Raw genomic sequence first — 15,946 nt, 5'->3', positions numbered from 1 at the left:
CAGCTGGGCTTGCTCTGATCCACCCCCTCTCCTCTCATCCCTGCTGCCTCCCTTCCTGCTGAGCAGCTTTTCATGCTCCTCCTTCTTTTTGTCTCTGAGACTTGCACAAAGTTCTCGAGGAGCAGAACTGAGCTGTGCTTTCTGCCCTGCTCCACCTTTCTCTTCCCTTCTGGAGTTAGGTTCCACATGAAATTCTTCACAAATTCTGGCCTGTTCAGTGGAGACAGAGGCTGTGCTGATCCTTTCCCTCTCTCCAGACCCACAGGACGCCTGTCCCAGGTGTGGGGACAGAGCTCTCCTGGTTCCACAGGATACTTTTCTGGTCGTGGTGCTAATCCCTGTGCTCTCCAGGGGCACTGGCTTTGGTGGCCTTGGACCATATTTTATCCAGCTGAGGTCTCTCATGGACGTGAGGCCATCAGTAACTTAGCCCAGGTGACCTTTGGATGGAACCAGAGTGCAGAGTTGTCTAGAGAGGGCAAGTAGCAAACTGTGCAGAGCCATAAATATTATAATTGAGTTGTGCCTGCTGCTCTCCTGGACTTTGTAAATACCCACAATAGACTGTAAATTGCTATAAATAAACAGGCAGGGAAATCAAATCCATTTTTTGCTGGAGTAGATTCTGTTTGTGATTTCACTCTTGTAATTTTATTTTATTTTTTTTCTTTTCAGTCTTGTGGGAATATTTATAAAGGCCTTTCCCAGACAGGAGCCTGGGGCTGTTTTGATGAATTTAACAGGATCTCAGTTGAAGTCCTTTCTGTGGTTGCTGTACAGGTAAGTGGAGAAAAGCTTGTGGATAAATACAAGCCAGCCTTCCTTCCCTCCCTCCCACAGCGCCAGAACAGAAGGATTTGAGTCCTGGGGAACTTCAGTGCTGAAAATTGAGTTGCTAAAATTTCAAAGTTCTTCTGGTCACCAGTGTCAGCTGTGAGTGCAGGTTTTGGGATCCCAGTGTTTGACTGAGGTGCTGAATTCATCCTAGACCCACTTTGGGGTTTGGCATTGCAGAAATTAAGGTCTACAGCCCAGAAGTTTCTACACTTCTGTAAATGTCTTGGTCAAAGGAATTGTTCTGAACCCCTCCACGAACTCCTCACTTTCATCCCTCTTTGTCTCATCATTGTACCTCCTCTGATGTCCCAGAGAAATCCCAGGCAGGTACAGGTGTTTGCATGTCCTTCCCTCTCCACTTCCCTTCCATCAGGTTCTAGTTTAAAGTTGTCATTGAAAAACGCCTTTGAGGATCTTAAAATAAAAGGGGAAGCTGAACAAAAGAAGCCCAGATATGACTCAGCTGCTAATGATTCCCTGGCTCCTGGCTGGAGCGTGGTGTCTGAGCGAGCAGGGCTGTCACTCCATCATCGCCTCTGCTGCTATTAGAGGGTAACCATGGTGATGGTTAATTGGCTGCCTTAGTCATGCAGCTCCTGTCGATGTGGGTCCTTACGCTGAGAAACTCCCTTAATTGCTTTGCTTTAAGGTGGCAAACGGGTGAGTTTAGGGCAGAGATAGATTCCTCCCTGATGAAGTGGTGTTAGGAGCTGCTCCCTTGGGAAGTGGGGAAGGAAGGTTTGGCTGTAATGGACTCGGAATGAGAGGTGGGCAGTGAGGTGGTGGAATGGAAGGTGGGCAGTAGGGTGGCCTGGCTGTGTTAGCTGTTTAGGAAAACACTTTTTTGTTGCCCTGATTTTTAAGATTTTTCTAAGCCTTCTGATGTTTATATTCTTGTAATGAACTTTCTCGTGCACTTTATGTTAATAACTTATTGTTTTGCATTCTTTTATGGAGGAGGAGAAATTTGATGGTTTGTCCAGTGTCATTGGAGAGGTGGCACTGTCACCCTCCAATCCACAGTCACTTTTGGAAAACTATAAATGTTGGAGTCAGAAATTAAAAGTGCTCTTTTTTACCTTGGAGAGCTGCGTGTCCACGATATCATTTTGTGTCCTATAGCAACAGTTTTTTACAGAAAGAGTGATAAAGTACTGGAATGATCTGCCTGGGGAGGTGGGGGAGCCACCATCCCTGGGTTTGCTTAACAAAATATTGGATGTGGCCCTGGGTGCCAGGGTTTAGCTGAGGTGCTGGGGCTGGGTTGGACTCAATCTGAAAGGTCTCTTCCAATCTGGTCATTCTGGGATTCTGTGACTCACTCCATGGGAATGGAAGGTGGTCTGGCTGTAATTGAGCTCTTTGGAAAGTGGGGGATGAGAAGAACAAAGCTGCAATCAGACAGGTAGAAAAGACCAGCCAAGTGTCTTATGAAGCAAACTCTTGGAACTCTTTCAGTTTGACTGTCCAGTCTCTTCAGCCGTTTTCTGCTTTGTCAGAGTTGGATTGTGATGGGAGACACACAGATTTACCCCAAACAGTGCAGAAAGCTTTATGTGGTCAGTAAAAACCCAAACCAGAGCAGTGATAATCCCCACTCATCATGGGCCAAGAGCAGGGAGGGCAGCAGGGCTGTCTGAGGGTTTTCATAGCTGAACACCAGCACTGAGCACTGCCCTGGTCCCTAGGTGAAGAGTGTGCAGGATGCCATCCGGGAGAAGAAGAAATCCTTCAATTTTCTTGGAGAAGACATTAACTTAGTCCCCTCAGTTGGGATTTTCATCACCATGAACCCTGGCTATGCAGGACGAACCGAGCTACCTGAGAATTTAAAAGCTCTCTTCAGGTGAGTTGAGGTCAGGTTTTGCAACCTGTGTGATAAAACTGGCAGAAATTGTCTTTTGGAACATCCAGACTTCATTTTGTTGGGAAATTCACAGGCATTGGGGATTCACAGATGGTTTCAGCCTTGTGCACCAAGCCTGGATGAGGGAATGCAGGGAGGACAAAGGAGCTCTGTCCTGTGCCATGGGAAAGGCACTGTGGGCAGACTGAGAGAGTCTCCAGTGGCTCACTAGAGAGGATCTGGAAGATAAAGCTACAAATCCACAGCCCTCGAGCTCTGTAGTCAATTCCTGCTCTGCAATCCTTTCCTGCCTGTCTCCCTAGGCCCTGTGCCATGGTTGTGCCAGACTTTGAGCTGATCTGTGAGATTATGTTGGTGGCTGAGGGCTTCCTCCAGGCCCGGGCCTTGGCCAGGAAATTCATCACACTCTACCAACTCTGCAAGGAGCTCCTGTCCAAGCAGGTGAGCCCTCTGATGAGCTCTGGATCCTCAAAATCAGGGATGTGACACTGTTCTGAATCCCCAAAATCAGGGATGTGACACTCTGCTATAGATCCTCCAAAATCAGGAATGTGACATTCTGCTCTGGATGCCCAAAATCAGGGATGTGACACTCTATAATGACATTTGCAAACTGCTCTCCTGGAGGATCTTCAGGGACAGAAGCATTTGACCAACTGCATTAACCTCACTAGTTTTTGAATTGGAGAGATTTTTCAAAAGCCTCAAACGCCACCATGATTGGGGCAGTATTCAGTGACCCGTTGCTTTTTCTCTTAGTTCCTATTGATTCTCCTTCCTGCAAGGGGTTCATGATGACTGTTCCTCTCTTAGTCCAACTCAATACTTCTCTGTCATGTCAAGTGTTGACCATGTAAGGTCACCTCCACTGCAAAACCTGGTTAATCAGATTTTAACTTGGCATTGTCTGCATAGATCAAAGCCGGGGTGAGTTGAATCAGGATTCCAGATGGAAAACCTGATCTTGCCTGTGCCAACATGAGCTGGGTGGGTTTCTGCCTTGTCACAGAAACTTTGTGCTGTGAAGCTGGAGGCCCTGTGGGAGCTTTGGCCACCCACACAAAGCAGTCAAGCTGTTGGGCTGTGCTCTGCAGGGTCTCAATGGAGCATAGATAGAAGGATTTACTTGTTGGATTCCTTGAGGATTCCTTTCCAGCAGTGTCCTCCCTGCCCCTGCTTGGCGGACTGTCCCCAGGACCAAATGTCCCTGGTAACCTGGTGATGGAGAAATTTGACTGTCTCAGAATGGACTAACAAGCCTTTCACCTCAGTAGCTCCTGCAGAGCCAGGGCTCTGGCAGGCCTTGCTTAACTTGCACAAAGGCCAGGTTTTAGGATTTAGGGGGAAAAAATTCCTTAGGTCTCCAGAGTGCAAGTCCTACTGCTGACTTAGTGCCAGCTCTGAGCCCATGTGATGGCATGAACAGCTGAATTATTTGGCTCCTTAGTGCTCTCCCTGGTGGAAAGCTCACCTTGTGAATTAGAGACTCAGGCTGGTGGAAGTCTCTGACCACGACACAAATAACGAATTTGGTTGCATTTCCATTGCTGACTGCTCTGGCAGCTGGGACTGCTGTTTTTTACCCCTGCCTGGGCATAAACTCACCCCTGTTTTTATTTCTTTCTTTCTCCCCCTCACAAAGGACCACTATGACTGGGGTCTGAGGGCCATCAAGTCAGTGCTGGTGGTGGCAGGCTCCCTGAAGCGCGCAGACCCCGAGCGGCCCGAGGAGCAGGTCCTGATGCGCTCCCTCCGTGACTTCAACATCCCCAAAATCGTGACAGACGATGTCCCAGTGTTCATGGGGCTGATTGGGGACCTGTTCCCTGCCCTGGACGTGCCTCGGAAGCGCGACCTGGATTTCGAAGCCGTGGTGAAGGAGGCTGTGCTGGAGCTGCGGCTGCAGCCCGAGGACAACTTTGTGCTCAAAGTAAGGGCAAGGGGTTTTCTGCTCTGTTGGGGTGGTGTGAGGGTCCCCAGGAGGAGGTGAGAGATGAGGATTTGACTCCTTGTTCTCAGAAGGCTGATTTATTATTTTATGATATTATAATAATCATATTATATTATAGTATATATATGTTATATAATATATATTATATAATATATGTTATATGATATATATTATATAATATAATATATATTATATATATTATATATTACATACCATGTAGTATATATATGATATATATTAGATGTTTTCTTATTAGATATTTTATTATATTATCATATATTTTATAATATATTATACCTATTCTATTCTATTCTATTCTATTCTATTCTATTCTATTCTATTCTATTCTATTCTATTCTATTCTATTCTATTCTATTCTATTCTATTCCTATACTAAAGAAAGAGAAAGGATACATCAGAAGGCTAGACAATAATGAATAATAAAAACTAATGACTGACCAGAGAGTCCGATACAGCTGGACTGGGATTCATCATTAAGTAAAAACAATTCACATGCTGGGTAAACAATTCTCCAAATCACATTCCAAAGCAGCAAAACATGGAGAAGCTGAAGCTTCCCAGCTTCCCAGGAGAAAAAATCCTGACAAGGGATTTTTCATAAAATATCATGGTGACACTGTTTTACCTGCACTGTCATCAGCTCAACTGGGTTTTCTCAAAATCCCTTTGTGTGTCTGGGACTCTTGTATAGAAATTTGTGACCCAGTGGGAGCTAATTTCACAGAATGATTTGGGTTGGAAGGAACCATAAAGGACATCTCATTCCAACCCTAAGCCATAGACAGGGACACTGTCCCTTTAGATTTTGCCCATTTGAACTTCACTTTGGCGTGTCTGATCTCTGGGGTGTTTCCCCAGGTGGTGCAGCTGGAGGAGCTGCTCAGTGTGCGGCACTCCGTGTTCGTGGTGGGAGCTGCAGGCACAGGCAAGTCCCAGGTGCTGAGGTCCCTGCACAAAACCTACCAGAGGATGAAGCGCCGGCCCGTGTGGACAGACCTCAACCCCAAAGCAGTCACCAATGATGAGCTCTTCGGTGTCATTAACCCAGCAACCAGGGAGTGGAGAGATGGTAAATGTCCTTTTGTGGCTGAATTTGGAGATAAAAAGGATATTTTTAATGAAGCTCCTGAGTGGATGATGGGTCTCTGTGTGAAGGTCTCACAGCTCAGGTGCTGCTCCCAGCTGTGTGAGTGTTTGCTGTTGGAAGGACATGTAGGATGTCACAGCTTTTTGGGAATTTATCTTTTTGCCATAAGGATAATCATTATGTTCGTTAACACCAATGCTTCCCAATTCCTAATTAAAGCAGGTTGTTTTTTGGGGCTGGGCTGCTGATGGGAGAGAATTCCCTCCTGCCAAGTGCTGTGCACTGAGGCCCCCCAAAAATTGTCATTTCCAGGTTTCTATGGCTGGACACTCCCAGCAGCATTTTTGAGGTGTTTTTTCTCTGAATATCCCTGCCTGATCTCCAGCACACGGTGTTTGCCAGGCTGTTGATCCTGATTGCTCCTGAGAAGGATGAGATGAGCATTTAGACCTGCTGAAAGATTACAGAGATGCAAAGTGCAAACGTTGGCTTGTGACTAATCCAGAAAGGCAGCTTTGATTCCCTGGGAGCTGAGGGGGAGGTGAGGGAGGACAGCTCCATAAATCATCCTCGGCCAGAGGTCTCCAGGAGAAGGAGCTGCCACCACCTCCCCTTCCCCCTGCCACCACCCCTCCTGCCCCCTGCTCCGCTCCAGTGCCAGGGTTAATTTCTTTTTAATTGTGATTGGCCACTCTAAATCAAAGTGACAGAGGGAAGTGTGGGATGTAGCCAACCCTCTGCAGAGAGAGCTGCACATTGGGGATTGTGGATCAGGGGCTGTGGGTGGCACTGGACAGCAGGAGGGACATTGGCAGGTGGCTGTCCAGTGTTCTAAATCCTCTAATGCTTCAAGAGAACTTACAGGGCTCCTCTCTGATGGCCCAAGGGAGATATTTTCTGCATTAGCCATTCCTGGAAATGTTGTTTCTTGGTTCCAAAGAGCAGCCAGGCCATTTTCAGCACAGCCTGACAGGAGATGATGTGTCCCCTTATGGATCAGCTCCTCCTTCTCCTCTTCCCGAGTTCATCCTGTCATTCATTTCTGCCAGCAGCTGGGAAGTTTGCACATGTTAGGTGGAAAAAGGCCCCACAAGGGAATCCTAAAAGTGCTATTTGTAGATCCAAACTCTCCTTTCAAATCCCAAGACCCCTCTGTGGTGTGGATGCCCAAGGTTGGGAGAGGGGCACTTCCCTCCTGCTGCCGCCGTGGCTGTGATGCTCCCAGGCAGGAGCTGCTGCTGGCACTGGCAGTGCTGGAGAGGTTTCCAAACTGTGCCCAGCATGAGGAATGGAGCCTAGGCAGAGCCAGGGAGGTGTTATTTATCTCTGACCCCCTCTGTAGCTGTGTGGCTGAGCTGTTCTGCACAAGCTTTGCTTGGGTCGTGCAGTGCCACCGGCGGCTCCTGACCTGCATCCCGAGGGAATGGCTGGTCCTGGAGAAACAAAAAGCATGCCTGTCACAATTCTCAGGAGAGAGGAGAGAGGCTGCTTTTAATGCTTGCCTGATGTTCCTTCATGCAGACCAGCCTTTCCCTAGGTATTTCCTCGTATGGAGGAGAGTGATGGTTTTGTGGAGCTCTCATTTGCCCTGCAGTACTTCTGCTCTGTTCCCAGCTTCTCACTCTTCTTAGCATTCATTATTTACTCCCCTTGAGACTCTGTATATTCTCTGTCTCCTTGATTTTACTGACATTTTGTTCTGTCACTCAATGTCAGTCTGGGCTTGTTCTCCCCTCAGTCTCACTAAAGCCATGACCCAGTGTTTAAAGCATCTTGATTTTCCTCATATACTTCAAACCACAGGAAAAAATAGACCCAAATATAAGAATTTCCAAGGCATATTCAGATGGTTTTCTCTGCATCATGTAGTTTGTGGGGCTTCTTTTCTCTGAGTACCTGCTCTTAATTTTTCCTATGTCTTATGGTTTTCAGTGGGAATGAAGCTCATATGGGCCAACAGTCATTCTCAGTGATAATAACTCTGATAATATTTTTTTTCTTCAAAGCAGATCTCATTATACAGTATTATTTATGTCCAAATGGAAAGAGTTATGAATGTATAAGGGGAAAGCATAATTTTTAGGAAGCTGTTGGAAAAATCTGTTAGAGCAGGTGACAACTTCAATGTTCATCAACATATTCATGTCACCCTCCCAGGACTGTTTTCATCAATCATGAGAGAGCTGGCCAACATCTCACATGATGGTCCCAAGTGGATGGTACTAGATGGAGATATTGATCCAATGTGGATTGAATCTCTGAACACTGTGATGGATGATAATAAGGTAATGGATGTCAGGTAAAGAAGTAGGTATTCCTTGTCAGGGGTGATTCAGCCTGGGAGAAATGCAGATTGTAATAACATCTCTTGGAATAACGCAGCTGTGTTTCCTCAGACACACCAAACAATATTGCATAAAGGCAATGGTGCATGAGGGAAATAAAACTTATTTTCATTGGAATTTCCCTTTTCTGGAAAGGCGTGCATGTGAGTAATTGCAAATGTCCTGATCATAACTTCAGGCCCTTTAGAAGTAGGTTAGGTACATAATTCTGTCTTTTCCCCACTCTGAGGAAGTCTTTGGATTTGTGGAAGAGAGAAGGAGCATTCTGTGCCTGTCAGAAATCATGTCCTGGCATCCTGCTCCATCCCTCTGCTGGTCCTGGTGCCTCCTGTGGGCTCTCTCCAGCAGCTCCAGCTCCTCGCTGTGCTGAGCCCAGGGCTGGGGCAGCTCTGCAGGTGGGGTCTGGCCTGGATGGGGCAGAGGGGCAGAATCCCCGCTTGTCCTGCTGGGGCTGCAGCCCTTTGCTGCTGTGCCTCAAGGAGCTGGGCTGGGCAGCCAAGCCCAGCAGTTCCAAGTGCTAAACACTCTTCATTCCTGTTCCTGGCAGAGCTTCAGCTGTCTGTCTGTCTGCAGGTGCTGACCCTGGCCAGCAACGAGAGGATCCCTCTGAACCCCACGATGAGGCTGCTGTTTGAGATCAGCCACCTGCACACGGCCACCCCGGCCACCGTGTCCCGGGCAGGTGGGTCCTGCTGGGCTGCACCTGGGGCTCTTTGCAGCCCTTTGTTGGCCAGTCTTAAGGGAAATATAGGTTGGATATCAGGAAAAAGTGTTTTACAGAAAGGGTGATAAAGTGCTGGAATGGCTGCCCAGGGAGGTGGTGGAGTCACCATCCCTGGGTGTGTTTAACAAAGCCTGGATGTGGCACTGGGTGTTGAGATGTTGGGGCTGGATTGGACTCAATGATCTTGAAGGTCTCTCCCAACCTGGTGATTCTGTGATTCTCTGAAAGCTGCCAGGTTGGAAGCACAGCTGCCTGTGGTGTGCAGGGAGTGTTCCTGAAGCTCACAGATCCACTGAGGATCCCAGTCTGCCATCATCTTGGGGATTTACTCAGAGTGTTCCCACTGCTGCTGTGGGGTCATGGCTGCAGCACTGCTGAGAGAACTCTCCTGCACAGCTCTGTGTGTGCCTGATGAGAAGAGAGCAGCCTCTATCCCAAAGAGCTTTTGGAGCAGAGGATGGGAACGGGGAATGAAGGTGTCCCCTGGTGGCTGGTGCCCAGAGCAATAACAGGGCTCAGGCAACAGCATGTTCCGAATTTGGGGCAGGGTCATGAGAGGTGTCCTGGTTTTCTGAGTTGCATCTCTTCACTGTGAATGTGTCCCCTCTGCAGTGGGGCAGGAGGAGGGAGCAGGTAGTGAGAGACCAAGTGCATTTGACGGGGTTTCAGTTGTTTCAGTTAATGAGTGACCAAGTGTATTTGACAGGGTTTCAGTTGTTTCAGATAGTAGCTGAAAGTTCCTGGTGAAAAAGGGGAGAGCCCCTGCTGTGTCCTTACCCTTGTCTCTTCTCCTGCACCTCAAGGGATCCTGTACATCAACCCCTCAGACCTGGGCTGGAATGCCCCCGTGAGCAGCTGGATTGACCGGCGGGAGGTGCAGTCGGAGAGGGCCAACCTGACCATTCTGTTTGACAAATACCTGCCCGTGTGCCTGGACACCCTGAGAGCCAGGTACCCCTGCAGGCCACCTTTGTCCCCTCCAGAGGGCAGGGGTTTGTGGTTATTAATTGTTGTGGTGTTTGTGAGGGTCCCCAGGATGAGGTGAGAGATGAGAATTGACTCCTTGTTTTCAGAAGGCTGATGTATTGTATTATTTATTTATATATAATATAATATCAATTGTGTTATATTCATTAGAATTTTTATATTTATTATAATTATGTTTATTATAATTATATTGTTATATACAATAGCACTATTATCATTATATTAGATTTTATATAATATATCACAACATAATATAATATTATAATATAATATCATAATACCCATACCTGCAATTTCATTTAAAAAAATAAAAAGAACAAAAGTCAGTGAACAACTGAACCTGGGCACCATCAGCCCCAACAAGGAGGTGTCAGGAGGGGCTGCTTGAATGCAAGTCTTGCTCTTTGGGACTGGGAGCTGGGAATCTTGCTGGGGAACTGCTCTCTGGGAGCCTAAACTTTAAAGCTTTTTCAGCAAAGCCCATCAAGCATCTCCAGCTCTCTGTGCTGAGCAATTGTCAGCCCATGAAATCCCCAGGATTAGCTGCACCAGCCCCGAGCTGAGTATTTTGGTAGCTTGCTTAATTCAGAAATTGTAGAACCAACCTTTCAAATAGCTCTAATTACTTTATGGAGGACTTCAGTGCTGCTACAATATTAGTTTGGAATTCTGTAAGTGTAGCTTAAACGAATGTAAAATGGCAAGATGAAAGGTTTTATTTTATTACTCCTCTATTTGACCGCTTTTGAACTCCTGGTGCTCCCAGGAAATCATCGCCTTCAGCAACTCCTCCATTTTACTTCTTTCAAGAGGATCAAAGTTTTTAAATGCCTGAAACTTCTGATTACTGTTATTATGTGTGTGTGTGCCAGTGCCAGCAGGGCCAGGCAGAGGATGGGTGTTCTCTTCTTCCTGCTGACAAGGAAAATGCTGATATTCTGCCAAAGCATTCCTGCCTTGCTTTCCTGGGCTGGGAGCAGCCCTGGTGCTTCACCCAGTTATATTTCCCAATTATGTTTTCCATTTCCATCCCTCAGATTTAAGAAGATTATTCCCATTCCTGAGCAGAGCATGGTTCAGATGCTGTGTTACCTGCTGGAATGCCTCCTGACAGAGGACAACACCCCTCCTGACTGTCCCAAGGAGCTTTATGAACTTTACTTTGTCTTTGCTGCTGTCTGGGCCTTTGGTGGCTCCATGTTCCAGGACCAGGTAAGAAGAGATGTGAAGATCAGCAACTTTCAAGAGACCTTTTATTGCCATTTTTTCCCTATTTTTTTTCTATTTTCCCAGACCTAAAGCTGTGTCAGTGCTGGTGTTTGACCTGGAAACCTGAACTAAACAATCCCTTTCATGAAAGGCCTCATTATCCAGGTGGTAGCACTAGAGAATGGCCAAGTTCAGTGTGGTGCTCCCTTGGTGCCATCACCTCGAGGCTGTGGAGAGCCAGACCAGCTTTCATGGTCCTTATGGAAGATTTAACCCTCCATACCCTGGATGCCAGCTGGGAAAACCTCAGCCCTGCTTCTTTCAGTGACTTTTAAGCCAAGCCTGGGGGGCATGGTTTAATTCAGAAAATGGCCCTTGCCCAGCAGCTCCCTCCAGCCCCTCACTGTAGCTCGAGCATGGTTGGTGGCACTTGGACATGGCATTCCCGTGCCACAGCAGCCAGCCCTGGCATGGCAGGGCTTGGCACAGCCGGGTGTGTGGCAGGAGGAGCTGGGAGCAGGCTCAGCGTCCCTCTGGGAGGATTCTGGGCGTTGCTGCTCTGTAAATGTCAGGCAGGAGAGCGTGAGCAAACGGCGTCCGAGCGAGGGGGAGCCTGATGAAAAATGATCCAATATAAAAGCTGTTTATTGCTCCCTGCTGAAGGTGCCCTTCCTGGTGACCTTTTGCTGCTGAAATGTCAGGAGAAACAGGCTGGAAGGCTTCCCACTGCTCGGTGTTTGTTGGTGGGGAGCGGGGCCCCTCTATAAAAGCAGATGATAGATTTGCCATTTTCAGGCCCTCAAATTAGCAGAAATCCACACGGGGTTTTTGTTAAGGAAGCAGTTTGAGCTCGACACCATTCTGGCAATAGAGCTGGGGCTGGGACTGCTCCACTTAAGGGCTCAGCCCCTCCCAGCACTGGGAGCAGGGCGAGGCAGCACTGTGAGAAAGCTTTTAGCAGCGCTGCACATCCCTTTTCTGCTGCCAGGCTGAGGAGTTGTGACAGCAGGAGGAAGGAGATTACAGTCATTCTGCCTCTCTGGGCAGCACGAGACTGCAAAACCTTGGATGCTAATGATGTGGTTTTCAAATCCTCTGGTCTTTTGATGTGTGGTGTTTCAAGCTCGGGGAGCTTTTCAGAGGACACTCAGTTCAAAGCCAAGTTTCCTGTGGGAGCCTGAGCAGTCCCTGGTCCCACCTGCTCCCAAAAACCTCTGTGGTGGCTATGGGGAGGAGAGACCTAATAGAGATGCCCCAGGAAGAAAGTGTGCTGCTCAAACTGGCTCAGTGATGCGTGTGCTCTCTCCCAGACATCTTTGTAGCAGCACTTTCCCCCTCCTTCCCCCCTTGTTTCTCCCCAGGGCTGAGGGCTGCAGTCCCCGTGCTCTGCGTGGGAAGGGTTCACACAGTGGCTGGCCCAGTTTCACAGAGGAGACCTGAGGCAGAGAAGGGGACTAAGCACATTTTGCAAATCCTGACTCAGTGTCTAAAGGAAAAACTGTCACCCCAGCTCCAAAAGAAAAGTTCAGATGCTTGAAGATCTCCATGCATGGAGGGATAGAAGGGGGAAAAGCAGGAAAGCAGGAACTTGCTGGGTTCTGTGCCAGCAGCCACTCTCCCATTCTTTGCTGAACTGGGGTCTGCTGCTCCTGCTTGGAAAGAGTCCAGAAAACAACAACGAAGTGTTTGCAGGGTGGTGTGATTTATGAGGAAGAGATTTGGTATGCATGCTCTGACTGTCCATGGCCACGGATGGAGATGGATGTGGTGTCCTTGTCTGTTGGAAGAAGTAGGCACCGAAAATCAATCAAGTGTCTGTTTAGTCATAGGCACGTATTTCTCTTTTTCAAATTGATCCATCTGTCTAATCTCAGACATACTAGGAGTGATCAACACACAGGATGAATTATTTAGGGGTATAAATAGGAGTGATGAGAAAAAATGAAGAAAATGAAAAATTAGACTTAATAATAGGAAAAAGGATAAGATTGTTATGCTGTGGAATATATTTTTAAGGACTAATCCTACTCTGGTGGACTCGGATAAATAATATTCTCCATCTCTAATGCATTTCTCTGGATTTGTCTAATTTCTCCTCTCTTTATCTGGCAGCTCGTGGATTACAGAGTGGAGTTCAGCAAGTGGTGGGTGGCAGAATTCAAGACAATCAAGTTCCCTTCTCACGGCACAGTCTTTGACTTTTACGTTGATCCAGAAGCAAAGAAGTTCGAGCCTTGGTCTAAACTCATCCCCCAGTTTGAATTTGATCCAGAGGTGCCACTGCAGGTAGGTGACCCCAGCAGGCTGCTGGGCTGGAGGAGTTCCTGTGTTTCAGTGACTGAACGTGGGTGTTTCAATGAAGTCTGGTGAAAGGCCAGGCACTGATGGAATTCTTTATTGGATACAACTAAATCACCCATCCTTTCTTGCTGTGCTTTGGCAGTAACGGCACAACCTCCATCCATCTTCCAAACATGAGTGATGTACAGCAGGGGCAGGGAGCTGCTGTGCCCAGGGTGGTGACACAGAGCAGGACAAAGCCTCTGAGACACCAGGACTTGTTGTCATTCTTGTGGTTGTAAGCAGAGATGAGTTTATGTTTGTGCCAAGAAAAGAGTTCCTCAGGTAGTGAATTGTGCTTGCCAGTTGCGCTCCTGTGTTTTTTCAGAAGTTCCACAGTGAGCAGATGACCTGCAAAATTCATCGTTGATTTAGCAAGGTGTGATTTTGTGGGGAGATCCAAGTGCTGTTCCCAGGGGCGTGGTGGTGTTTGCAGGGGTCCCAGGATGAGGGAAGATATGAGCATCTGACTTCATGTTTTAGAAGGCTGATTTATTATTTTATGATATATATTATATTAAAAGAAAATGATATATTAAAACTATATTAAAAGAATAGAAGAAAGGATTCATCAGAAGACTAGCAAGGAAACAAATGGAATGATAATAAAATCTTGTGACTGACCAGAGAGTCTGAGACAGCTGAACTGTGATTGGCCATTAATTAAAAAAAAACACATGAGACCAATCACAGATGCACCTGTTGCATTCCACAGCAGTAGATAATCACTGTTTACATTTCATTCCTGAGGCCTTTCAGCTTCTCAGGAGAAAACATCCTAACGAAAGGATTTTCCATAAAATATGTCCGTGACACAGGGTCACCCCTGAAAAGATAAATTTTAATGGCTGGCAGCGTTGGATATTGATTTGATGGTTCCACAAACATCATTCCTTCCCTAAAAGGCTGAAACCTGAAAGTGGCAGGGCAGGGCCACTGAGGTGGTGCTGTGCTGTGCCCCCAGGCCTGCCTGGTGCCCACGGCTGAGATGGTGCGGGTGCAGTTCCTGGTGGCCAGGCTGCTGCAGCGCCGGCGCCCCGTGCTGCTGGTGGGCACGGCTGGCACGGGCAAGTCTGTGCTGCTGGGGGACACACTCTGCTCGCTGGACACCGACGCCTTCCTGGTCAAGAAGGTGCCCTTTAACTACTACACCACCTCTGCCATGCTGCAAGGTAAGCTCTGAAACTGTGCTGGGGGGGGGATTAGGGTTGGATATCAGGGGGAATTTCTGTGCACAAAGGGTGGTTGGGGATGGGAATGGGCTGCTCAGGGAGGTGGTGGAGTCAGTGTCCCTGGAGGTGTTTAACAAAGCCTGGATGTGGCACTCAGTGACATGGTTTAGTTGACAGGGTGGTGTTAGGTCACAGATTGGACGCGATGATCTCAAAGCTCTTTTGTAGCTGGGTTAATTCTGTGACATTCTGTGTGATTCTGTAACATTCTGTGATTCTGTGTTTCTGTGATGTTCCTGGGGCACCCATTGTGGTTTGGAGCTGGATGTGCACTGGGATCTGAAGGAAAGACCCCTGGGTGAGTTGCCCATGTTTTTGTGGGCACACTCACAATCCCACAGTGAATCTCTCCGCTCAGCAGAGCCCTGCTTTTGTGGAGATGATGTTTTCCAACCTGAGGATTTGCATTCTTAACCCCACCACTCTGGTTCAGAGTTGTGCCAAAGCCCAGGCTTCAATCTGCTGCAGTTTCCATGGCTTGTATTTGACTTGAAGTGTTTTTAACATGCTGGAATTGAAGAATAAGATGGGTTTTTTGGAGAGGATCCAAACTGTCCTCGGTGTGCGATGATGGGAGCTGCATCCCAATTAGCAGTGAGGATGGTGCTAATGGCCACGTGCAGGCTGGAAGCCAGGCCTGTTCCTGGGGCTGTGTTCCTCTCCTGCCACAGCCCAACATGCCCCACATCAAGTGCCACCCCCTGCCCAGGGGCACAGAGCTTGCTGGCCTGGGGGGCTCAGACCCCTGAGGAATTTCTTGCCCCAGGGAAGCCTTTCAAGAAAAAAACAATGGGTAAAACCTCCTATTTTGGCAATTCTCACAGCCATGGGCAGTGTGATGGGTGCAACCTCCCTTTTTCCTTTTCCTCCTGGAGTGGGGAGTGCCCTGGCTTGGGACGGGGCTCAGCTGCGGGGTCCCCACCTGCCCAGGTGGGCGTGTGCAGGTGTGGGGCAGGTACAGGGTGTCCCTGCTGCTCTGAGCTCCAGGCTGAGCCCTTCCCTTCCTTCCTCTGCAGAGCCCAGCACATCTTCATCACAGGGAAGTGTGATTTATGCTGCCTGGCATCCTTCCCCACTGCTCATTTTTTAGTTAATTTGTCCCTTTTTGTGGAGTTTGTCAGTTGGCTGCTTTTTTTTCATCCCCAGCAGGTGCCTTTTTAGATTTGTAAAATGTGAATCCAAAGCAGTTTGGGATTCTAGTTTTTTATTTACTTTGCAAAGAGCCAACCTGAAAGCTAGGAATTTTTAGTCATGATGCCTGTTGGGACAGAGGTTTTTTAAGGTGCAGAGCTGCACTCTTGAGGGGAAGCACAGGGATGTGGTTCAAACAATCATTGTGGACCTGT

At 47.8% G+C, this 15,946-nt stretch overlaps 1 protein-coding gene across 1 annotated transcript in view; it reads left to right on the top strand.

Annotated features, from left to right (window-relative positions):
• Positions 1-15,946, top strand: part of DNAH9 (dynein axonemal heavy chain 9) — a 144,840-nt gene that overhangs the window by 35,018 nt on the left and 93,876 nt on the right. Inside the window, exons 25-35 of the mRNA XM_058038578.1 lie at positions 676-780; positions 2,526-2,683; positions 3,007-3,145; positions 4,347-4,634; positions 5,535-5,745; positions 7,921-8,048; positions 8,682-8,790; positions 9,636-9,783; positions 10,857-11,031; positions 13,141-13,314; positions 14,333-14,540. Of these exons, the coding sequence (XP_057894561.1) occupies positions 676-780; positions 2,526-2,683; positions 3,007-3,145; positions 4,347-4,634; positions 5,535-5,745; positions 7,921-8,048; positions 8,682-8,790; positions 9,636-9,783; positions 10,857-11,031; positions 13,141-13,314; positions 14,333-14,540 (1,843 nt within the window). The remainder of the gene's footprint in view (positions 1-675; positions 781-2,525; positions 2,684-3,006; positions 3,146-4,346; positions 4,635-5,534; positions 5,746-7,920; positions 8,049-8,681; positions 8,791-9,635; positions 9,784-10,856; positions 11,032-13,140; positions 13,315-14,332; positions 14,541-15,946) is intronic.

This window comes from Melospiza georgiana, chromosome 21 (genome assembly GCF_028018845.1).
Source record: "Melospiza georgiana isolate bMelGeo1 chromosome 21, bMelGeo1.pri, whole genome shotgun sequence".
Classification (NCBI taxonomy): Eukaryota; Metazoa; Chordata; class Aves; order Passeriformes; family Passerellidae; genus Melospiza; species Melospiza georgiana.
Note: the sequence above shows the minus strand (reverse complement) of the source record. Positions and strands in the feature narration are given on the sequence as shown.